We start from the raw sequence: 25,954 nt of genomic DNA, 5'->3' as shown, positions 1-25,954 counted from the left end.
GCAAAGTATTGTTTTACTTCTAAGCATCTATAGACTAATGATTAGTTGATATACAGTTTCAACATTTAAACAATATTAGGAAACTCACTTTTAAAAGTATTATATTCAAAATGGTTGATTATGTCATTGCTACCAGAGATGAGATGATTCAGTCTAGTCAAACATATGAAAAAGAAAGCTGTTGCAAACAGTGCCAATATTGAAACAGTAGACTGTGATACTTTCAGTCATTTCTTAGAGTATGTATGTGCATCTGTGGTTATGAATTAAGAGTATTTTCAGGCCTTGTTTGAAAAGTATGAAGACACATGCTTATCAGACACTAAGTATTTAATGAGAACCAACTGCTTGGCTTCCTGTTAGGTGCTGTATGAGATGCTAGATAGTATCCCTTTCCAAGGAGTTTAGCTAAGGAAATGACACATACTGTAGATACTCCATAGGTTAGTAATTTAAGACAGTGATGCACAACAGTGATCATAAGACAGTGCATATTTAGTTCCTCCAGAATCCCATGAAGGGTCAGGCAGCATTCCATGGAGAAAAGGAACTTGAGTAAAGACTTGAACCAGTAGTAGGGAACTGTTTAAATCTTTCTCCCTGTCTCCCTCCCCGTCTATCCCTCTTCCTGGGAAAGTAACAATGAAAATAAATCCTAAGATCCTAAGAGTACTAGAGTTTAATAGATAATGTTGGCTGGTAAAAGAATTATTGCTATCCTTCCTTTTAGAAATTATTCTTTTAGCATTTTACCTGAAAGTGTTCTTCAATACGGTTCCAAGGACTGACTTCACATGCCATCCCATATCCAAACTCAGTATAGTGGCCTATGAAGCACATATGACAGTGTTTTCCATTAATTATTCAGAGTTGATCAGAGTTCAGAATTTCTGTGGAATTATTACTGATGAGAAAATATTCACCTGTGACTGAAACATTAATATGTGTTGTGTTGTGATATTTATGGTAAGATTTGACATTTTTCCTTTCCATCTTGTTCTCTACCATCATCCTTGACATAAATTCCTGCTTAAATGAAAATGATTTGGTTGAGCGTGGTGGCTCACGCCTGTAATCCCAGCACTTTGGGAGGCTGAGGTGAGTGGATCACCTGAGGTCAGGAGTTCAAGACCAGCCTGGCCGACATGGTGAAATGCTGTCTCTACTAAAATTATAAAAATTAGCCAGGTATGGTAGCTCATGCCTGTAATCCCAGCTACTCAGGAGGCTGAGCCACAAGAACCACCTGATCCCGGGAGGTGTAGGTTGCACTGAGTTGAGATTATGCCACTGTACTCCAGCATGGGCAAGAGAGTGAGACTCCATCTCAAAAACAAAAAAAAATGATTGGACAAATTGAAATAGCACAAGATAGTGGTTATTTTGATAACTGATTCAGAAGGGTGGTGAATTTTACAGTGTGGGAAGAAAAGTGAGTTTTTGTAAGCAATACAAAGATCTTTTGTTGTGTCTGCTAGTTTATACCTGTATCTGAAAGGGGGACATAACTGATTTTTTTTTTTTTTTTTTTGAGACAGAGTTTTGCTCTCGTTGCCCAGGCTGGAGTGCAGTGGTGTGATCTCAGCTCACTACAACCTCCACCTCCCGGTTCAAGAGATTTTCCTGCCTTAGGCTCCCGAGTAGCTGGCATTAGTGTCCACCACTATGCCCAACTAATTTTTTTTTTAATTTTTAGTAGAGACGGGATTTCACCATGTTGGCCAGGCTGGTCTCAAACTCCTGACCCCAGGTGATCCACCCACCTGGCCTCCCAGAGTGCTGGGATTACAGGTGTGAGCCACCGTGCCTGGACGATTTTTTTTTTTTTTTAAAGAAGATTTAATTACTGCTTTTAAAAGTCTCCTATGAGTTCAGAATGGAAAATTTCCTTAGACCATTTTTTAAAAGAAAATCTAGAAGAATGTATAAAATAGTCCCAGTTAAACTTGCTGTAATATGAAGCATAAAATCATGTTTTAAAACTACAGATATAAATGAAGCTTAAAATGTTTTTCATGGAACTACCTTTACAGTGCTGGATGGTAAAGTTTTTATTTTAAATACGGACATTCTGTTTTTCCAGGACATGATTTATACAAGAAAACATATAATGTCCCGTTGAACAGAAGCCAAATACATTCCCAGACGCTTTGTTACCCAAACCTTTTGAGGGATTTCTTTATAGATGTTTTTGGCAGAACTGGTGATTTTAGAGGAAACATATAAGAAGTACCAGATGCAGTTTTCTGAATTGCCATAAATGGTTAAAAAATTGTGATGATATAAACATCTGGGTATACTAGACAATGCCAAAATGTGAGTTAAGAAAAAAGTGTATGTTAATTAGATAAATAATTAAACCTTTTTCAACTTAGAGATCATATTTGAAAATGTAAGTCACCCTAATATTAATATCTAAACTAAGCCTCATTTTAGAAATTATAGTTTAAAGAAAAATTCCTCTAAGTGTAAAGGGAAAGTACATGCTGTAGCAATAAGAATGTTTTGAGTTAATGTGTTTTGTGTACTTGCCCTTATTTCTTTATGCATAGGTGAGTACATAATTCAGATCATAAAAGTATTTGTTCTTTTTGTCCAGTGTTCTTTGCAGATATTCTCTTTTCCCAGATAAAAATCAATCAGTCGTTGACTTATTTCTCAAATGTTCATTGTTTATTTGCTGTGTGCTAAGCACTGCAGTAGGCACTAAAGATCCAAAGACAGGAGACAAGGGTCCTGCCTTCAGGAGATTTACAGTCAGGCAGGAAGGGAAGACGACACACATCAAATACATGCAACACATTTTTAGAAAGGAAAGAGCTATCCTTTCTACTTGCTGTTAGTAGCATGGAAGGGTAGAAAAGGCTAGTGAAGGCTTTACTTGAACTTGAATGATTGATCAATTGAAGAGTGTTTCTTGTGGAGGCAATAGATTCTCTGCTCCACCCAGCTGCTGCCATGCAGGAATGTGGGCCCAGTGTTGCCATGTCTTCAGATCTTTCAAGAGATACTGGAAATCTGCTTTTTTTTTTTTTTTTTTTTTTTTGTGAAATATCCCATTGAAAAAAAATTGATTTCAACTTGTGTATTCAGGGTACATGTACAGGTTATTACATGAGTATACTGCATGACACTGAACTTTGGGGTGCAGATGATCTTGTTACCCCGGTAGTACGCATAATACACATTATGTTGTTTTTCAGTTCTTGTTCCCCTCCCTCTCCTCTCCCTCTGGTAGTCTCCAGTGTCTACTGTTTCCATCTTTATGTCCATATGTACCCAATGTTTGGCTCCTACCTGTAAGTAAGAAAATGGGTAACACTTTTAAAATTAAATAGATATTCAGTCTCACATGCCAGAGGAGTAAAAATTAAATATATAATCACTCATAATATTTACTCTTTCTAAAAAGATTAGTTCTGTTTCAGTATGGAGAAAATACAGTACAGATTATCTGAATTCATAATAAAGGGTTGAGGGAGGAGAATGGAGAGGAGAAATAAATTTGATTCGGTTACATTAAAAATACTTATATAAAATATGGCCAGGTGCAGTAGCTCACACCTGTAATCCCAGCACTTTGGGAGGCCGAGGTGGGTGGATCACCTGAGGTCAGGAGTTCAAGACCAGCCTGTCCAACATGGTGAAACCCGGTCTCTACTAAAAATACAAAAATTGGCCAGGTGTGGTGGCACACGTCTGTAACTCCAGCTACTTGGGAGGCTGAGGCAGAAGAATTACTTGAACATGGGAGACGGAGGTTGCAGTGAGCCGAGATCACGCCACTGCACTTCATCCTGGGCAAGAGAGCCAGACTCCTTCAAAAAAAAAAAAAAGGCCACGGGGAGGCAGGGAGAGGTCCGGTAGGGGAGAGAAAGGGGCCTGGGTCTGGGCTTCGGGAGTAATTTCGCTTCGGCCCACGGGCCTCCTCCCTCTCTGCCACCTGCCTTCCTCCCCCACACCCCACCCCCAATGCTGCTCTGTGCCTGCCGCTCCCGAAAAGCCTTGGACATTGACGGCAGCGACGGCCACTGCGAGTATCTGCAGCAACAGCACGGAAATGGTGCGGTGGCGGCAGCAACCCAGGAGGGCAGCAACTCAGCCGTCACCCCTCGCTCTGCTGGCCACTACCTGCAGCAAGATAGGGCTGCCATCGCCTGGCAACCACGAGGAGGAGTTGGCCGCCGCCGGAGCGGCAGGTGATTTGGCTTTTGCACATTTAGGAGGAGCACCAAACCGATGGGAGGTTTTGTCAGCCACACCGACAACTATAAAAGATGAAGCTGGTAATCTAGTACAGATTCCAAGTGCCACTGCTTCAAGTGGGCAGAATTTGCAGAATCAACAAATATTTTCGGTTGCACCAGGATCAGATTCATCAAATGGTACAGTGTCCAATGTTCAATTTCAAGTAATACCACAGATTCCGTCAACAGATGGTCAGCAGTTCAAAGTGGTTTCACAGGCTCTTCAGATAATGGGGGTATAAATCAAGAAAGCAGTCAAATTCCTATCATTCCTCGCTCTAATCAAACCTTACTTGCCTCTGGAACACCTCCTGCTAACATCCAGAATCTCATACCTCAGACTGGTCAAGTCCAGTTTCAGGGAGTTGCAACTGGTGGTTCATCTTTTCCTGGTCAAACCCAAGTAGTTGCTAATGTGCCTCTTGGTCTGCCAGGAAATATTATGTTTGTACCAATCAATAGTGTCAATCAAGATTCTTTGGGACTCTTGGGCAGTTCTCATATAATGACTGCAGGCATTAATGCTGATGGACATTTGATAAACACAGGGCAAGCTATGGATAGTTTAGAAAATTCAGAAAGGACTGTTGAGTGGGTTTCTCCTGATATTAATGAAACTAATACTGATACAGATTTATTTGTGCTAATATCCTCTTCATCACAGTTGCGTGTTATGATAGACAGTACAGGTATATTACAACAAAACACAAATAACTTGACTACATCTAGTGGGCCAGTTCATTCTTCAGATCTTCAGGGAAATTATATCCAGTCACCAGTTTCTGAAGAGACACAGGCACAGAATGTTCGGGTTTCTACAGCACAGCCTGTTGTACATCTATAACTTCAACGAGTCCCAGCAGCCAACCAGTCAAGCCCAAATTGTGCAAGGTATTACACCACAGACAATCCATGGTGTGCAAGCCAGTGGCCAAAATATGTCACAACAAGCTTTGCAGAATCTTCGGTTGCAGCTGAATCCTGGAACCTTTTTAATTCAGGCACTGACAGTGACCCCTTCTGGACAGATAACTCGGCAAACGTTTCAAGTACAAGGGAGTCCGGAACTTGCAAAATTTGCAAATACAGCATACTGCTGCCCAACAAATAACTTTAATGCCTGTTCATTCACACTTGGTCAAGTTGCGGCAGGTGGAGCCTTCACTTCCACTCCAGTTAGTCTAAGCACTGGTCGGTAGCCAAATCTACAGACAGTTACAGTGAACTCTATAGATTCTACTGGTAGACAGCTGCATCCAGGAGAGAATGCTGACAGTCCTGCAGGTATTAGGATCAAGGAAGGAGAACCTGATCCTGAACAGTGGCAGCTCAGTGGTAATTCTACCTTGAATACCAATGGCCTAACACACTTAAGAGTACAAGTGGTAGAAGAAGAAGGGCACCAACAACATCAAGAAGGAAAAAGACTTCGGAGGGTAGCTTGCACTTGTCCTAACTGTAAAGAAGGTGATGGGAGAGCTACCAATCTTGGGAAAAACAAGCAACACATTTGTCATATACCAGGATGTGGTAAAGTCAATGGGAAGACCTCACATCTGAGAGCTCCTCTGCGTTGGCATTCTGGAGAACACCCTTTTGTTTGTAACTGGATGTACTGTGCTAAAAGATTTACTCGAAGTGATGAATTACAGAGGCACAGAAGAACACATACAGGTGAGAAGAAATTTGTCCAGAATGTTCAAAATGCTTTATGAGAAGTGACCACCTTTCCAAACATATTAAAACACAGCAGAATAAAAAAGGTATTCACTCTAGCAGTACAGTGCTGGCATCTGTGGAAGCTGTGTGAGATAATACTTTGGTTACTGCAGGAGGAACAACACTTACCCTTGCCAGATTTCAACAAGGTTCTGTTTCAGGGATAAGAACTGTTAATACTTTGGCTGCCAGCAATCAAGATATCCTTACCAACACTGAAATACCTTTACAGCTTGTCACAGTTTCTGGAAATGAGACAGTGGCGTAAATATTACACAAATACTTATTCATTGTGGTTATTTTTATACAGTAGTAAGAAGAATATTGTTCCTAAGTTCTTAGATATCTTTTTATTGATGTGCAGAAATTTTTGAATCTACAGTAACTTGGTTATACATGACACTGAAATGCCTTACTTTGCGCGATATTCCATAGTATATTAAAAATGGTAAAATTGCATGGCTTTTGTAGGTACTTTTGGAATCTAGAAGAAGTGAAATTTTACCAAGTTATATTAAAGAGAAAATGGAATTTAACAATGCGAATGGTAGTCTAACCAAATGCATCAATCCTGTGTGGTTTAGTGTAAAAATAAGAACATGTTGGTATTTATCTATTGTAAGATAAAAAAGCTGGTGAGTGAAAGAAATCATGATATGATAAAAAATATTGTAATTTCCTTGATGACTGGAATTTTTATTATGCATAACTGACAAATCAAGTTTCCAAGCAAATGTTACATAGTGTAGGCTTTACTTAGCTTATCAATTTGTCATTTTGAAGCTAATTATTTTAATTAGGTTAACTGTATACACTATTTTAAGCGCATTACTCTTGTAAGATTTTGAAAACTACATTTTAACATGGAATCCTGTTGAAAAGCCATGTTTAAGATTTAATTTGCCAAAATAATGTCTTGTTAATATTCTTTCAGTAATGAAGTTGGGCAATATAACCAATGTTTTAAAAAGTTTAAAATGTATAGGTTGAGGCATTTGGGTGGTAAGAAAATGTTACAGTGAATTATCCCTTTTCTGGACTGTTGAAGGACCAAAAAAAATAAGGTGTATTTCGTCTTAGAAGTGATTTTTATCCAATCTTGTTTCCAAAAACCATATGTCTCCCAGGGCCTTAAAAGCCATCATGTAAATTACCAGTAAACTATAACATATGCACATATAACAAAATCAATTCCATGGTGACACTACTCCAACCATATGGATATTAGTCTTAGAAAAACTAGAGGTTTTATGACTTTTTAAGTCTTTTTTTTTTTTGGTCTAGGTAGTCAGTCTGCACTTGAATAAGCATCATTTTCCTTTTTGCTTCTTCCCTTAAAATTTATGTGTATCCAGTACATTTAATTGAGAAACATATGTTTTTTATTATGCTGTATTTTTATTTTTTAATTATTGTTTATATTTTCAATTTAAAAATGTACAAAATAAAGTTACATTGCTGGTCTTGTAAAAAAAAATGTGTATACACACACATACACACACACACACGTATTTATATAAAATCAAGTGTACATAATAACTCCAATGAATAATCCAAATTTGGTCTACAAATAATCCAGTAGACCTCAACCAATCACAGATTCTGATCTAGTGGAATTCAGATTAATGAGGTTATTATACTATATTAATAAAATTATTTTTCTGTGAGTTCATTGCTAAGAAGTAGAAGTTTATTTTTATTTTTCAGAGACAAGGTCTTATTATTATTATTTTGTAGAGATAGGGTCTCTCTATGTTGCTCAGGCTGGTCTTGAACTCCTGGCCTCAAATGATCTTTCTGCCTTGGCTTCCCAGGCATGAACAACTAGGCCTGGCCTAGAATTTTAAAAGATACTTTTCACTCAACAATGAACAATTATAATAATGGGACAATAAAACATTTACCATATGCTCTAGACCTTCAAATTCTGTGTCAGATATAGTTGAAAATTGAGCTAAAAGACAAAGCAGGGCCAGGTGCAGTGGCTCATGCCTGTTATCCCAGCACTTTGGGAGGCCAAGGCAGATAGATAGTTGAGGTCAGGAGTGTGAGACCAGCTTGACCAACATGGTGAAACCCTGTCTCTACTAAAAATACAAAAAAATTAGCCAGATGTGGTGGCACATGCCTATAATCCCAGCTGCTCAGCAGGCTGAGGCATGAGAATCACTTGAACCTGGAAGGCAGAGGTTGCAGTGAGCAGAGATTGTGCCACTGCACTCCAGCCTGGGTGATAGAGTGACTCTGTCTTTAAAAAAAAAAAGCAGATGCTTATAAAGCTTAATCTCAAATTGCAACTATATATGGTATCTTTTAAAAACATATATTATTTGGGCCGGTATGGTGGCTCATACCTTAATCCCAGCATTTCTGGAGGCTGAGGTGGGTGGATCACTTGAGGTCAGGAATTCAAGACCAGCCTGGCCAACATGGTGAAACCCTGTCTCTACTAAAAATACAAAAATCAGCCAGGCCTGGAGGCAGGTGCCTGCAATCTCAGCTACTCAGGAGGCTGAGGCAGGAGAATTGCTTGAACCTGGAAGGCAGAGGTTTCATTGAACTGGGGCACCACCATACTCCAGCCTGGGTGACAGATTGAGACTCTGTCTCAAAAAAATGAAAATAAAAATTAAAAAAATAGATATATATATAATTTGATGCTAAAAGTGGTCTTATGTAACTTGAAATTCTGTAATAAAAAAGATCTAATTTCTAGCTTTGATTATATTTAATTAAATGAAGAGGTTAAATTTCCTTATTAGGTTTAATATTGATATAATATTAAATATAATATTAAATCTATATCAGATTTAATATATTATAGATTTAAATTTTTAAGGCATCTGGATGCAAATATGATATCGGATGCAATTTGACACATACGCATATATTTGTGAAATCTAGCAGTTTTTTCTTCCTTGACTCCTTGGCCTCAAAGATGACAAACATGCAAAATGGAGCAGGGAGCCTCACAAAATATTAACATTAAACAATAATATATGTGATACTGATTCAGGCTAGATTGAAATACGAACTTTTTAGTTATAAGAAATTAAATAAGTACTAATGCTTTATATGGCACTTAACTGTTTAGAAAAGTCACATTTGATCATTCGGTTGATACTCTCAAATCCTTTGAGATAAGCATGTTCATTTTACAAAACAGGCAACAAAGTCTGGCCCTGGTGATAGGACCATGATTCATATCCACTTCTGACTCTGAAGGTCTTTGTTGTGTTTTTTTTTTTCTCAGTCAGGTGACTATTCAGCTAATCTGACTTGGATCTTGCCTACAGGAACTTAGTCATGAAATGTCCAAATGACTTTGTAAGCGGTATGATTCACTTTAAGATGTAGTATGATTCATTTTAAGATGTTTTCTGAAGGGAGTATTATAGTATACTGTCATTAATTACAAACGAAATGTAAAATTATGATGTGCCAATTTGCTGTAATCAATTTTTTCTTCAAACCAAATGTTGAAGACCATGGCACCATCTTTGGTGTTCAAGAGAAGAGACTCTGCTATGGCAAGTTTTACTATGTCATAGATACAGGCAGAGTAACTCTTTCTCCAAACTAGACTAAATCTTGGTTGCTTTATTGCTGAGCTTTTAATGTGCCCCCCTCCACCTATTTTTTTTTCTTTACTTCCAAAAAATTACTTTGGCATGTGAGATTATTTCACAGAAATATTTTATTTGACTTAAAACTCATTTCTGAATAACCATATTTTGCCTGCCCATATAAATACAGTTCTGATTTCAAATTGTGGTTTGAATTTGAGTTTAGTTTTTGTAGAGAAATATTCAGAATCTCTGATGGGAGGGAAATAAGGGTTCCTGGAGAAGAAGAGGCATCGGTGGGGACCTTTGTAGTAGGTGTTTGACTATTTTTTCCTTTCCAAACCCCTCATAGTTAATACCATCCTTCTAGCCTTGCCCTTTAAATTCTGAGTTTTTCCCCTAGACTCAAACATCAGAATATATTTTAACTATTGCTTGAATTTGCAGCAGCCCTTTGCATTCCACATCACATTGTCTCAGTGACAAACTGCATGCTCTGATAGTTTAGGAAATTTTAACCTTGTCATTTTCATCTTACGGATGTTTTGACTCTACGTTTCTGAATACAGAGACTTTAATAAAAATTATGTCAATCTTGATGAGTTTTCATCAAAAAAGTATTTTTGATTTGGACTTTTACGCAGTTTGATTTCTTGATCAGGTTTTCATAGAGCAAAGTTAAAATTTTCTACTTTATTTTACTAAAATGTTTAGCCAGCTGAGCTCTGCTTTGTGAATTTTACTCTGAAGATGTCTGTCATTACACTTTCTTTCTCTCTCTCTCTCTCTCTCTCTCTCTCTCTCTTTTTTTTTGGAGACTGGATCTTGCACTGTTGCCCAGGCTGGAGTACAGTGGCGTGACCTCAGCTCACTGTAATCTCTGCCTCCTAGGCTCAAGCAGTCCTTCTGCCTCAGCCTCCTAAGTAGCTGGAACTACAGGTTCATGCCACTACACCTGGCTAATTTTTGTATTTCTTGTAGAGACAGGGTTTTGCTGTGTTGCCCAGGCTGGTCTCAAACTCCTGAACTCAAGCAATACACCTATCTCGGCCTCCCAAAGTGCTGAGACTACAAGCGTGAGCAACCTCGCCCAGCCTCTTTTTTTAAATAAGAGACAGTATAGTGTAATATTATATTCTGGTTATGTTCTAAAGCAGTGGTGTCCTGTGGGAGTATACTGTGAGCCACGTGTAATTTTAAACGTTTTAGTGGCCATGTTAAGACAATAAAAAGCGATAGCTGAAATTAAGTTTCATGTAAGGACCGGCACAGTGGCTCACACTTGTGATCCCAACATTTTGGAAGACTATGGCAGAATTATTTGAACGCAGGAGTTTGAGACCAGCCCAGGCAACATTGTGAGACCCTAGCTCTACAAAAAGTTAAAAATTAGCTGGTTGTGGTGGTGCACACTAGCTGTTTCCTGAGGCTGAGGCAGGAGGATGGCTTGAGCCTAGGAGTTTGAGGCTGCAGTGAGCTGTGATCATGCCACAGCCTGGGCACCTGTCTCAAATACATATACACACACACACACATTTTTATATAGCCCAGTATAACCAAATTGTTATCATATAGACATGTAATCAATGTACAAATTAATTTTAGAGGAAAGTAGGTGGGAGAAGGGAAATCTCAGAGAAAGGAAAGGTGGGGGTTGGGGGCACGGTAGCTAAGTTTGGTCTCTGTTTCTCTGCTTTCTTTTTTTTTTTCTTTCTCTTCTTTCTTTTCTTTCTTTCAAGATGGAGTTTCACTCTTATTGCCCAGGCTGGAGTACAATGGCATGATCTTGGCTTGACACAACCTCCACCTCCTGGATTCAAGCGATTATTTTGCCTCAGGCTCCCATGTAGCTGTAATTACAGGCATGCGCCACCATGCCTGGCTAAGTGTGTATTTTTAATAGAGACAGCGTTTCTCCATGTTGGTTAGGCTGGTCTTGAACTCTTAACCTCAGGTGACCCACCCACCTCAGCCTTCCAAAGTGCTGGGATTACAGGCGTGAGCCACCACGCCCAGCTGTCCTCTATCTTTTTGTAGCCTTGGGGAGGAATGGAGGAGGAAGGAGAAGATCATGCTCATCTGTCTCCTACTTTAGTTTGTGAGGGAAATGGTTAAGTCAAAACAGGGACAAGAGATTAACTTACTTGCTGAGTTCTATTTCCATTGAGAATGTTGTGGTAGAAAAGGCCCAGATAACACCATGTGCTAGTAGTATACATGTGCACATTAGGAATCTAAAGTGTCTTTTACTGACTCAGACTTTAATAATAGTCCTGTCTACCCCTACCTTTTCTCTCTCTCTCTCTCTCTCTCTCTCTCTCTCTCTCTCTCTCTCTCTCTCTCCCCCCCCCCCCCCCCACCCCCCCTCCTCTTTCTCCCTCTCTCGTCCAAGTTTAAATTCCTTACTGGAAAGACAGGAAAGGAAAAGTGTAGTAGATTTTCCAAATACAAACCTTGCTTTTATAATATGGTTATGGCAACCATCTCTATTTTGGTAAAATTGGCCTATTACATGAATGACATTTTGCAAGTTAGATTTTTGCAATTTAGGAAAACCATAAGCCATCGTAAACAGTTAAACAAGATATTTTATATATGACTTTAGTACCATAAATCATAATTTTGGGCATTGTACAGAGAAGAATGAAAACATAAAGCAAACAGACCTGGCCTAATCTCTAAGGCTCAGAGGAAAATTCTTTAAGAAAGTGAGTTGGAAACACACATGAAAGGTGAATAGGAGTTAATAGGTAGTACTGATGGAAAAGAGCTTTCCAGGCAGGAAAAAAAAGACAAAACATTTGGAGAATTCTTACAATGGGAATTTAGAGTCTAGAAATATACCATACATTTATGGTCAATTGATTTCCAACAAGGGTGCCAAAAGAATAGTTTCTTCACCATATAATGCTGGAACAATTAGATATCCATGTGCAAAAGAATGAAGTTGGACCCCTACCTCACACCATGCACAAAAATTAACTCAAAATGGATAGTAGACCTAAATTTTAGAGTTAAAACCATAAAAGGCTTAAAACATAGGTGTTGGGTTAGGTATAGTTTCTTAGATATGATAACAAAAGCACAAGCAACAAAAAAAGTACATTGGACTTCATAAAAATGGAAAACTTTTGCTTTAAAAGATATCATCAGGAAAGTGAGATGACAACTCACAGAATGGGGAAAAAAATGTAAGTCATATCTGATAAAGGAAGTTGTATCCAGTTACTACTAGGAAAATGCGGCATAATCCAGAGAAAAAGTCTGTGGCAGAGTCTAGCATTTGGATGTGAATGTTTCTAGATAGAGCTCTCCTCTTCATTTCTTTCAGAACAAAAACTTATAATCTAGCTTAAAATTAATGAGCATCTCTTTCAGCTCAAAGTATTCATTTCTGGTGTAACAGGTATAAACTTTATGTTTGACTCAGAGTCTCTTAGTCCAGAAATTCTTGCCCTGTGGCATGGCTTTTTATAAACAGGGTATCTCTTGTTGTAATTCTAGACTTTACCTTTAATACTGCTTAAATTCCAACTATTCCACCAAGATTTTATGGATTTAGCTTCCTTTTTAAAGAATAATTTAAAAATAAAATAGTCTAGGCATCCTTCTAAGTCAGTCATAAGCTGTAGTATCTTGATTTTTATATTAGAGCTGATTGCCTAAATTATATTTTGCAATTTCCGTACCCCCCAGAATAGTTTGCCCTATCAGCTACATCCTGAGCCATGGTCTTAGTTGTGTTAGATACATTTCTTAGCTCACCAAAAACAGAGTCTGGCCAGGAAAATAGAAAAAGGAAAATATTAAATTGTCCTTTCCACTTCCTCCCATTAGAGTGGCTCTGGAAATGTTTCATGCAAGGAGGCAGTGATGAAAATCTCTTCTTTGCTATTAAGTTTTTAAAAAAGATAAAAACCTTTCTTAGTTTTTCAGTGTTCTATTGCAGAGTTGATTACTTTCTTGGGAGTAAACCATGTGAATTAATGCACTCTGGCTTCTAGAGGATGTCTGTATGAGAGCCTAGTTCTCTGGACCAAAGAAGAGATGGAATTAATTGAATTCCCAATTGAATGAAGTAGTTGGGAATACAATTAGAATAAGTGCATATATTCAGTTTATAATAAAGATCTCATAAATATCATTATATAGTCATCCAGACTATTTAATCAGTTAATGGCTGTCTTTATTCACATATTTTAAAACAGATGAGCTCCGACAAGAAATGCTGGATGATGCACAAAAGAAATTGATGAACTTAGCAAACAGCTCAGAAGGAAAAGTGGACAAGTATGCTTTTTCCTTTTAATGTTTATGTGTTTTGTGGAAATTATGGTAAAAAAATATTTCTACATGTAAATGTTTACATGTGATTAAATTTTTCAAAAGGCTTTTCTTTTTCTTACTCTATAGTGAAGAAAGATACAGCTTTAATGAGGAGTCAACAGAGTCACTTACCTTCTTTTATTTTTTTAGTGTAGATTTTTTTCAACTCATTCTTTTTTTTTTTGACACGGCGTTTCGCTCTTGTTACCCAGGCTGGAGTGCAATGGCGCGATCTCGGCTCACCACAACCTCCGCCTCCTGAGTTCAAGCAATTCTCCTACCTCAGCCTCCCGAGTAGCTGGGATTACAGGCGCACGCCACCATACCCAGCTAATTTTTGTATTTTTAGTAGAGACGGGGTTTCACCATGTTGACCAGGATGGTCTCGATCTCTTGACCTTGTGATACACCCACCTTGGCCTCCCAAAGTGCTGGGATTATAGGCGTGAGCCACCGCACCTGGTAACTCATTCTTTTTCTTAAAACAATGTGGAAGAGCTTGGGCGGGCATAGTGTCTCACGCCTATAATCCCAACACTTTGGGAGGCTGAGGCAGGTGGATCACCAGAGGTTGGGAATTGGAGACCAGCCTGACCAACATGGAGAAAGCTTGTCTCTACTAAAAATACAAAATTAGCCAGGCATGGTGGCACATGCCTGTAAGTCCTAGCTACTCAGGATGCTGAGGCAGGAGAATTGCTGGAACTCAGGAGGCAGAGGTTGTGGTGAGCAGAGATCGCACCGTTGCACTCCAGCGTGGGCAACAAGAGTGAAACTCCATCTCAAAAAAAAAAAAAAAAGGAAGAGTAAAAAATATCACCTCAGTAAAAAGTACTTAGAAAATAAAAAATTTAATTTTACTATTCTTTTTTGCTGCTTTTACTGTCCTTAAGTGAACATAATCTTGCTCAAATGTATTACCTCTGAAACCTAGTATACATGCAACAATAGCTCATTTAATATTTTTCAAATGTATATATTATTAGTAAATTTTTAATAAATTTGAATGGGGAAATAAAAGCATGACATTAAACCCAGTAGTTGTCACCGTATAAGCTGCTCAGGTGAACATGAGCCCAGTCAGGCACTTGGAATTACTAAGGTGGTACCGCCTCAGTCAGTTACTGGGTTGAAGCAAGTGGGAGGCTAGTAAGTGATGTGTGAAAAGGTATACATTTCGGGATGTTTGAAATCGTTTTTTATTTTGTTTTGTTTGAAATATTAATTAGACGTCAAGATTTTTTAAGACACTTTAAAGTATTTTGTTTAGACTTTTTAAATAAGGAAATATGTAATTGTTTAATTAAATATTTCTATGTTTAGTGTTTGGGTGCACTTAATGTTGAGTTTGCTTGAGCTGTTTCTGCCTTTCGTTTCATAGAGTCCTAATGAGAAACCTCTTCATCGGTCATTTCCACACACCAAAAAATCAGCGTCATGAAGTGTTACGGTTGATGGGGAGCATCCTGGGTGTCAGGAGGGAGGAGATGGAGCAGGTGACTGGACAATGAAAGCCATCTGAACACATTCATAGCCCAGATAGTGGCTTTGTAGACAAGTACTTCCGTTTACTATATGTAGCTTTTACTGAGTGTAATTTTCTCAGTGTGGACTTGGAATTACTTCTTGTAACATTGAGGAGGTAGATTTGTTCAATATGTATGATTTTAGTTTAAATGTTGTTTTTTTGTTTTTGTTTTTATTTTTTTTGAGACGGAGTTGCCCAGGCTGGAGTGTAATGGCATGATCTTGGCTCACGGCATCCTCCACCTCCTGGGTTCAAGTGATTCTCCTGCCTCAGCCTCCCAGTAGCTGGGATTACAGGAATGCGCCACCACACCTGGCTAATTTTTTGTATTTTTTGTAGAGACGGAGTTTTTCCACCTTGGCCAGGCTGGTCTCGAACTCCTGACCTCATGATCTGCCTGTCTTATCCTCCCAAAGTGCTGGGATTACAGGCGTGAGCCACTGCGCCCAGCCTAAATGTGTTATAACTTAAAAAGCACTTCTCATGTTAGGATGCTGAAATGTTGAAATATCCCCAAACTTTCATTTGAGATTGTGCTTGGGGTGGCATTTTGTTGTATCTGTAGCCTCTAACAGTAGGAAACATTTACTAGGATTTGAACTTGAAAAGCATGTTACAACTATCAAAAATCATGTGAAATTGGTCCCCCCCCTTTTTTTTTCTTGTACTGATAACATGTTTCTGTTTTTAAATGATCTTTCAGTTATTTCATGACGATCAGGGTGGTGTTACCAGGTGGATGACTGGGTGGTTCGGAGGAGGATCAAAAAGTGTTCCCACCACACCTTTGAGACCAAATCAGCAATCTGTGTTTAATAGTGTAAGAACCAATTTTATTCTTGCTTAAAGTGAATAGTGAAATGACTGTATATTGCATTCATTTGCAAAGAATCAGATTTCTTTTAAAAATTATTTTACACAACCCTTTTATTTTGAAGTTGCAGAAACTGAGTTCCAGAGAGGTGATTAAGCTTAAGGATAACAAGCTAGTTTTCATAGTTTTATTGCATATAGGCTTTATTTTAACTCTATATGGTGCTTTTATTTTTCAGAATATTAATTTTTCCTTTGTACTTGATCATGCTGCCATAGGCAGTCTTGCTACTAAATTATCGTAGCAAGATAGAGGATTTATTTTATTCATGTATGTATATTCCAAATTGTTGAGCCAGTAAATACTGAGTACCTGCTGTGAGCTAGACTCTTCCAAGCACTGAGGATGCAGCTGCAAACTGGATAGACAAGGTGCCTGCCCTCATAATACTTAGATTCTCAAAGGAGGAGGCCATTAATGAACCTGAAAACACAGTGCCTGCTATGTTGTAGGCTCTAGATGAATATTAATTGAATTGAGTAGTAGTATGAGTTAGAATGTGGAGTTTCTTCTCATAGTTTTTTAATGAAGAGGATGCTGAGGATAGATGACTTACCCAGAGCTGGTTAAAGAGGAAACCCTGTTTTACTTGGCTGGCATAAAATTTAATTTAAAGGAAAGGTCTACACTACATTATTTTAATCTGATAACGTTATTGGTGATCTTTTGCTATATTCATTGGTTGGACCTGACTTTAGAAAATCATGTCTAATGTGTGTTTTCCTTTCGTATAATTTTTTTTTTTTTTGAGACAGAGTTTAGCTATTGCTGCCCAGGCTGGAGTGCAATGGTGCAACCTCTGCTCATTGCAACCTCCGCCTCCTGAGTTAAAGAGATTCGCTTGCCTCAGCCTCCAAGTAGCTGGGACTACAGCCATGTGCCACCACACTCGGCTAATTTTTTTGTATTTTTAGTAGAGACAGGATTTCTCCATGTTGGTCAGGCTGGTCTCAAACTCCCAACCTCAGGTGTTCCTCCCGCCTCAGCCTCCCAAAGTGCTGGAATTACAGGCATCAGCCACCATGCCTAGCCCCTCATATAATTTTTTATGTTTATGTTAGTAGTTATTAAAATGATCAGATTCATTAAATGCTGTTCATTGATGGCAAGAAAAATAAGTATCATCAGTTGGCTAATTAATTCTGACCATGAGATGTTAAAAGTGAGTGGTATCATTAATGACTTGATTAAATTGTTAGATTTTTGTAATAACGATCATCTATCTAAAGTGCTGATGTTTTCAATTGTTTGTAAAACTGATTTGTAAAAAAAAAATGATTCAAATGGCATTAGTTTTTAATATTTAATTAGAAAAGCTGGTACATTTTCTTAGTTGTAGTGAATATAACTTAATTATCTAGCCTAATAAAAAAGGAAAATATTTTTTCTTAGTCTTTTTCAGAACTTTTTGTTAAATTTCTGGAAACAGAATCTTATCCATCCATTCCACCACCAAAGCTTTCTGTTCATGATATGAAACCTCTGGATTCACCAGGAAAGAGAAAACTAGATGCAAATACACCAGAAAGTTTTAAAGGTAAAACTAGAAATTAATTTTTTTTCTGTATTTTAAAAATTGAATGTTTAATGTATTATGTTTCACAGTGATACTAAATTTTTAGCGTTTTTGAAAATGTGCAATGAAGATTTTCAGAATTCCAATCAGGCATCAGGCTTTTGCGTCATATATTCTTGTAGCAATTGGATATTTAATTGGTTTAGATTAATTTAAATGGTAAGAAAAATTCTTCTCTGTCTGCCTAACCAGCTTTGAATTCTTCCTCTGGAAGTGGTGGAGAACTGGTTAAATCTTTGTTGGCCACCTGCTTTCCTTCCTCACTAATGGTGCTTCTTGCTAATCCGAGTTGGATATATAGTTTAAAGTTTGAAAAGGATTTTTCTCCTTTGAAAATTTAAGTGCTGCAGTCAGTAACCGAACATTGGTATGTTAATATATATAAGCGCAGTTTAATAAGCTGACTGGACTCTAAGACTGTAGAAAGCACTCTTTTATGTTGAAAGATCTGCCTAGAAGCGGATGGTTGGTGGTTGCTAACGTGTATACATATTTTTCTGTCCCACTAGATTGTAAGGGTTTTATTTATGTTCATATCATGTATACCAGCATGCAGGAACATTTACCACATTGAAATTGAATTATAAGCTGTTGGACTGTAAACAAATTCTTTATTGGAAGAGCTCTTTTCTGAAACTTTCATATTTTAATGTAGACTAACATGTTTACTAACTGGACTGTAATATGTTATTATATGTTATATACTCATATCACATCAGATGCCTTAATTTGGATAAAGAATTTATATTCTGAAACTTTTAAAACTTCTGTTTAGACAAATATTTCTGTTTTTCTGGACTTATATAGGAAGGGAAAGTAGTAAAACTTATCGGTCATTTAGATAATAGTTTTGCCAGCTAAATGTAGTGAAAAGTCATGGTTTTATCTAAGAGGTGTAGACTATACTAAAAACATTTTTTCTTTTTACACTAGGTTGTAGCATCTTGAAACAGATTCCCAAATTCATTATGGCAGGCTCTTTCCCTCCCTCTCTTCCCTTCTTTCCTTTCCCTTCTTTTCCCACCCTTCCTTTCTCTTTTCTTCCCTTCTCCTTCTCTCTTCTCTCTTCCTCTTCCTCCCTTCCACTTCTTTTCTCTTTTTTTTTCTTCCTGCTTTCTACCTTTCCCCTTCCTTTTATCAAGTTCAGTGCCCAGCTTAATTTGTATTGATGGGAGATGAAAGCTGGTGATGGTCTGGGTTGATACAGGCTTTGCATGAATTAAGCAAGCTTAGTCTTTAATCCTGAATTTGGAAATGTGTAACACTAGGTAACACCAGGAGCTTGCCCAGAGTTTGGAAAATTGTCATTGACAGGAAAGTACAGCTTGAGACCTCTAAGAGTGCCCAGTGATAAGCAGATTTGATGAATTTGTCTCAGTGCTTTCTTTGCTTCCGGAGGTCTCTTTTATTTGAGTTTCTCACTGCTGAAGTGGGCACCTTCAAAGGATTGCTTGTCCCTTACCAATGAAGTTGTCAGTGGTCTTGGGCACTAAAGCAGAATCTGTTCACTAAGACATTAGGAATTTAACTATTCCAACATAAAGGAATTGTATTAGCCCAGCTTCATAGAAGAATAATCAAGATTGTTTTCAAACCTTTGACTGCTTAAAAGATGATCAGGTAAGGTATGTGTATGTTTTTTCTTTTGGTAAATTAATATTAATTCACCTGTTATGATTGTAATATGGGTTTTTCTTAACGATTACAATTATTTGGGGAAAACATAACTCCTCAAGTCCTTCATTACTCAGGTGGATAAGTGAAGAGTTTGCCTTGCAACATAGATGACACCATTTAAAAAGCTGTTATTATGGCAAATGAAGTTCTTCAGTTATAATATCTGGTATTGAAGTATAATGCAAGAGTTTTAGTGTGTTTAATAAAGTATTAGATAAGCATACAAATACTCTTCTCTCTCCTTTTCTTTCCCTGTTAATTCCTCTTATTCCTTACCTCTTTCACCTCCAGTGTTTCATAGACCCTGCTTATGGGATCTAGAACCCAGCAGCATATGAATTATATTTGCTTAGGGGCCAAATCTGGGAACTTAAAACACATGTATAGCATTGTTTTTATCAGAAAATGTTTTGAATTACCAAGCGTGAACATTAGTCGGATTTTAGCCATACAAATTGGTATTTGTGTTTAGGAATTGAGGCCTATTTGTGCTTTCATTTTGAATAAAAATGGTCCAAAAAGATGTGCTAAATACCAATGTTATTACTATCAAGGTAGAATTTTTAAGTTGATAGTAGTGGGAAGTTGATTGTTTTTATATATCTGTGTTAATCAGTTATTTAACAATATTACACAGATAACTTCCTTTTCTTTTTTTTTTTGAGACAGAGTCTTACTCTGTTGCCCAGGCTGGAGTGCAACGGTGTGATCTCCACTTACCATAGCATCTGCCTCCTGGGTTCAAGCGATTCTCCTGCCTCAGCCTCCTGACTACCTGCAATTACATGTGTGTGCCACCACACCCAGTTAATTTTGAATTTTTAGTAGAGACGGGGTTTCACTGTGTTGGCCAGGCTGGTCTTGAACTCCTAACCTCGTGATCTGCCTGCCTTGGCCTCACAAAGTGCTGGGATTACAGGTGTGAACCACTGCACCCAGCCACACAGATAACTTTTTTTTTTTTGCTATTACTTATATTCAGAGAGTTATTTCATTTTGATTCTTTGTGAACAATAGGTGACTAAATCCACATTTTATTCTTTAGATACAGCAGAATCCAGATCTGGTAGAAGAACAGATGTAAATCCGTTTTTGGCTCCTCGCTCAGCAGCTGTGCCTCTTATTAACCCAGCTGGACACGGACCTGGTGGACCCGGGCATCTTCTTCTGAAACCCATCTCAGATGTCTTGCCCACATTTACACCTTTGCCAGTGTTACCTGACAACAGCGCTGGGGTTGTGCTGAAAGACCTTTTAAAGCAATAGATAATTCTCAAGCCAGAGACAATCTAGCACTTTAAAGGAACCATGAACACTATATGTATGTACTTTATCACAAAGTGGCCTTTGGGAAAAAGTCATGTATTTGTTTGTAGTTGTGCTTTCTCTGAATTTAATAAAAATATTCCTAATGCGTTTAGAAACTGCAGGTGTCAGGAGCAAATGTTTGCTACGTAATCTGCTTTATTCCTTCTGATTTGACCTTATTTAAGCTAGGAACATTTGATTTATCTTTTATCTTAATCTACAAAAATACAGACAGACAAACATGCTAGTAGCTGTATGTTGGCTTTTTATTTCCTTCTGTGATTTCCAAGCTATTTAAGCTAGAGATTGTGGTTTATCAAGAGTGTTTCCTTTTTTTAATGAAGAATAAAAAAAATACTAGTAGTGGCTTCACTGCTTAGTGCAGAAAGTTGATCTGACGCATATATTGATCATCTTTAGAGGACTTTGTGGAGACAGGCCAACAAGATTGTCCCTGGAAGGTCATAGGTGCCCTGAGATGCTTTTTTTGTTTGTTTTAAATAGAGATGGGGTCTCACTATGCTGCCAGGCTGGTCTCGAACTCCTGAGCTCAAGTGATCCTCCCACCTCAGCCTCCCAAAGTGCTGGGATTACAGGCATGAGCCACTCTACCTGGCCCTCTGTGTAGATTCATGTGACTACCACCAGTCAAGATACAGCACCTCCATCACAAGTATCCCCTGTGTCACCCTCTCATAATCACAGCCACCTCTCTCCCTGGCCCTCTCCTTAATTCCTGTCAACCACTAACTGTTCTCCATCTCAGCAACTTTGTTATTTCGAAAATGTTCTATAAATGGAATCAATATGTAACCTCTTGAGACTGACTTTTTTTCACTCAGCATAAGAGATCCATTCAAGTTTTTGGATGTATTTTATTCCTTTTTATTGTTGAGTATACAGTGCAGATGTATCACTTAGTTTTAACAACTAAGATATCTATTTAAAGATATCATCTTTAAATAACTAAATGTTTCTTTTTTTTTTTTTTGAGACGGAGTTCCCTCGTTACCCAGGCTGGAGTGCAATGGCGTGATCTCAGCTCACCGCAACCTGCAACCTCCGCCTCCTGGGTTCAGGCAACTCTCCTGCCTCAGCCTCCTGAGTAGCTGGGGTTACAGGCACGCGCCACCATGCCCAGCTAATTTTTTGTGTTTTTAGTAGAGAGGGGGTTTCACCATGTTGACCAGGATGGTCTCGGTCTCTTGACCTCGTGATCCACCTGCCTCAGCCTCCCGAAGTGCTGGGATTACAAGCTTGAGCCACTGTGCCCAGACATCTAAATGTTTCTTTACACAAATTCATACAACTTTCATATAAGCATTAAACTATACAGCTGCATCTACATAATTAGCAATATCACTGAACATGTGTGTCACTGCCTGCCTCTGTCTGCGGTGTTGACATATGAGGTACAGCAGTCCGAGAGTCAGCTGTTCTCATCATGGTGTTCACAGAGGCAGTGAAATCACTTTGATAGCACCAGTACCCAGATGTTCAAAACTTAAGAGAGTATTTCTTTAATTTTTTTATAAACCCATCATAAAAAAAAATCCCAACTTGAAACTTAACTATATCTGGATGTTCATGTTTTTATTAGTTGTTGAAATTGTACATTTAAAAAGACATTTCTTGCAAATTTTATAAATTTCTATATGCTTCTAAAATAGAAACATTTGTATAACAAGGAAAGATAAAATAAAACAAATTCAAATATGTAAATAGGCCTGGCTGAAGCCAGAACTAAATTGGGTTGTTTGCAAATTTTGCTGTGATTAACTGTATTTCTAATGTATTTGGAAGACTGGAAGTCTTAATTTTATGTTGATAGGTGAAACTTGTTTTTCTGAAAAATGAAGTAACAGAGAATGCTGCTTCAGAATGTCTCCCATCTCCTCAGATAACTGGTTTATATGGCCATTCTTTATTCAGTATACTGTAAAGGCAGTTGTCATACAAGTTCAACATTAGAACTGTCCAACTGCCTCCTCTTGGTTTTTGCCCATTATTATTTCTCTATGAGTTGTTACTCCTTGGTTTTCATATGCTCCTGACAAAGACACTTTCACTGACTGTCCTACAGTATTTGCTGCTTGCCTTTGAAGTTTCAGTTCAGTGTGGAGCAAATGAAATACTAGTTTCGAAGTTAAAAAAGACACGTGGTAGTTTATTTTTAAGAAATAGAATATGTAAAAAGTTTTCTCTTTTAATTTGAAAAAGAGATGCATGGTTGGTATTTAAGTAGTATGTCATCATATTTGAAATGCCTTTTCTGACATTATTGAGTATTTCCTTCTCTGACCAAAACAGCCTGTCCCCCTCTTATCCCATAGTTTAAGTTTAAAAGCTGTTATGGGTGGATTGCATAGTTAAACATCACAGAGCATGATATTAAATGGCTGCTATTTAAATAAGTATGTGACGTTGTCCTAAAGCTATAGTACCAGCTGGGCACGGTGGCTCATGCCTGTAATCCCAGAAGTTTAGGAGGCTGAGGCGGGTGGATCACCTGAGGTCAGGAGTTTGAGACCAGCCTGGCCAGCATGGTGAAACCCCATCTCTACTAAAAATACAAAAATTAGCCAGGTGTGGGTGGCAGTTGCCTTTAATCCCAGCTACTCGGAAGGCTGAGGCAGGAGAATTTCTTGACCCCAGGAGGCGGAGGTTGCAGTGAGCCAAGATTGCACCACTACATTCCAGCCTGAGCGACACAGTGAGACCCCATCTTTAAAAAGAAAAAAGCTATAGTACCTAATGTTTTCATTGTGTCATTGAAACTATAGCTGACTGGTATGCATACTAAGTGTTCGTTGATCTAAACCAGATATAAGTCATTGACTTTTCTGAGACTTAGTTGTGTCAGAGATGAACCACCTGCTCACCAAATCGTCATAGTAACCAGACAGTGATGAAGCATATAATTCTAATGTTGGCAATAGGACATTGCTAACCGTGCGTTTAACTGCAGTATTTTAACTACAGTAATTTTTCTGTTTATTTCTCTATCCCCTCAGTAGAATTTGTGGTTGAATTCCGCCTTCGCTGCCATAGTTTTTCACCACATTCCAAATGGTTTTCAACTCTATACTGTAGTAGAAAATTCATCCAACGATTGAATTTAATTTTAGCATAATACTGGATTAAATTGTTTGAATTTTCATTCCTGTCATTCTTGATTTTTAAGAAATGAAACAGAGCTAAACAACAAAAACCTAGGAATAAAGGAATGGCTTCTTTCCCACTATCCAATTAAACGTCCTGTATCCCCCCCAATAAAGCCTTTGGTTTCTTTTAACCTCTTAACAGTTAATTGAACATAGTACAGAGACTATCAAAATACTTATCCAATTAGTAGGTGGGGGGAAAACTTTGTCTTCAGGGACAGGAGAGTGATGGGAACTTTTTAGAAAACACTATCACGCATCAAACTTAAAAGCATTTGAACTTGATTTTTAAAGATAATGAAGTTTTCCACATATCAAAGTATTTAAAACATCTTCCATCAACAAAAACTTATCTTTAGATTTTGTAAATATCTAATAAGTATAGATATTTATTTTATATATTCCTATGGAAAAATGCTGCTTTCATGTTCTGACATTTGTGATTATTTGCCAGTCTTTACTTTTTAACTTATTAAAAAGTTAAATACTTATTAAGGTATCTCTATGTAAAACTGATAAATCGTCTTTTGATTTTTAGGGAAATATCTAAATGTGGGAAATTTTCAACCCAACCTTAATATTAGGTTGTGTTATTTATAGAGCTATAATGCATTTTTGAATTTCTCAGGAGCTCTGCAAGGCAAAAAAGAAATACTCCAAATAAAAATGATATATGTAAGTTGGCAATGTCTTCATTCACAATAAAAATTTTTTTTAGCAAACAGCTGCTGACTTTTTCTTTAGAAGGGGAGAAATGACTTACACATGTTGTTTGTAACGGTAGTTGATGAACTACTGAAGCTAATGTCTTTATTCACCGGATGTCTGCTATTAGGATACTATTTCAGCCTCGGAAATTTTTAAGTATGAACAATTTAAAAGATGCTTGAGATTACGTATGAGAGAAGGATCCTTTTTTTCATACGAATCAAGCAAAACCACATCTCTACAAATATACAAAAATTAGCCAGGCATGGGGGCACGTCCCTGTACTCTCAGCTACTCAGGAGGCTGAGGTAGGAGAATCGTTTGAACCTGGGTGGGAGAGGTTGCAATGAGCCAAGATTGTGCTGCTGCACTCAGCCTGGGTGACAAAGTGAGACTCTGTCTCAAAGAAGAGAAAAAAAGGATCTGAGAGGTTTTAACCAGCCTTTGCTTTCTTTTTCCTTCAGAGGGTATTGTACATCATTGGCCTCTGGTCCTTTTGGAAGATAATCAGTATGTGTCTTCATTTTTTCTTAGATGTGGAACTTGAGTACTTCTAGTGGTTCATATGATGGCAGGATGGAAAGGGTCATGGCTTTTAACGTTGACAGCAGGATCGGAGTACTGATTTTCACCCTTTCTGTGTGACCTGTCACAAAATTACCTTGACTACGGGTCTTATTTTTCTCATCTCTGAAATGAGCTGGCACCTACCTAGTAAACCTCATGGGGATGTTAGGATCAAATGACATTCATTTATAATGTTCAGTAAACGAATAAATGTGCCACTTGTGGAAGTGCTTTCTAAAGTCCAAAATTCTAGACAGATGTTAAAAGTTCATCACTGCCAAAGGGTAGATAAGAATGTCAGGGAGTTACTGAAGCCAAGAGTTCCTTCCGACAGGTAAGGTGAGGTCAATGCATGAAGTGCCGGCTGCTGCGAGGGCTGGTGAGAGGAGTTTTAAGAAGACTGTGCTGGACTTGGGGAGCAAAAGGTGGTTGTTGGCTTTGACCAGGGCTGTGTTGGTGAGGGGTGGGGAGCAAGTGGAGACTGTTTGTAGGCAACTCTGCTGAGAAACCAGACTGCAGATTGCAGAGGGGGAAGAGGGCATGAGTAGGAGAGGAAAGGGGGGGTAGAAGGAGACTTGTTTGAAGCTGAGAGCCTTGAGCTTATGGTAAATGCGTATGGTAAGGACAGGATTAGATGGAGAGGCTGAAGAGTAGAGAGTAGAGTTCCTGAGAAAGGGAAATGAGATCGGAGCAC

General features: G+C 38.1%; 1 protein-coding gene and 1 pseudogene across 6 annotated transcripts in view; both read left to right on the top strand.

Moving 5' to 3' along the window:
* Positions 1 to 24,709, top strand: part of TRIP11 (thyroid hormone receptor interactor 11) — a 77,891-nt gene extending 53,182 nt beyond the window's left edge. For all 6 annotated transcript variants that reach the window (XM_078335633.1, XM_078335634.1, XM_035261295.3 and 3 more), the window contains 5 exons: positions 13,741 to 13,822; positions 15,240 to 15,354; positions 16,090 to 16,206; positions 17,653 to 17,797; positions 20,559 to 24,709. In XM_078335633.1, coding sequence (XP_078191759.1) covers positions 13,741 to 13,822; positions 15,240 to 15,354; positions 16,090 to 16,206; positions 17,653 to 17,797; positions 20,559 to 20,779 — 680 coding nt within the window. In that variant the 3' untranslated portion in view covers positions 20,780 to 24,709. The remainder of the gene's footprint in view (positions 1 to 13,740; positions 13,823 to 15,239; positions 15,355 to 16,089; positions 16,207 to 17,652; positions 17,798 to 20,558) is intronic.
* On the top strand, positions 3,834 to 6,367 carry LOC144577458 (transcription factor Sp3 pseudogene; annotated as a pseudogene).
* Positions 24,710 to 25,954: the final 1,245 nt, after the last annotated feature.

This window comes from Callithrix jacchus, chromosome 8 (genome assembly GCF_049354715.1).
Source record: "Callithrix jacchus isolate 240 chromosome 8, calJac240_pri, whole genome shotgun sequence".
NCBI classification, from domain to species: Eukaryota; Metazoa; Chordata; class Mammalia; order Primates; family Cebidae; genus Callithrix; species Callithrix jacchus.
The sequence above is the reverse complement of the archived record's forward strand: the minus strand, read 5'-3'. Positions and strand labels throughout refer to the sequence as shown.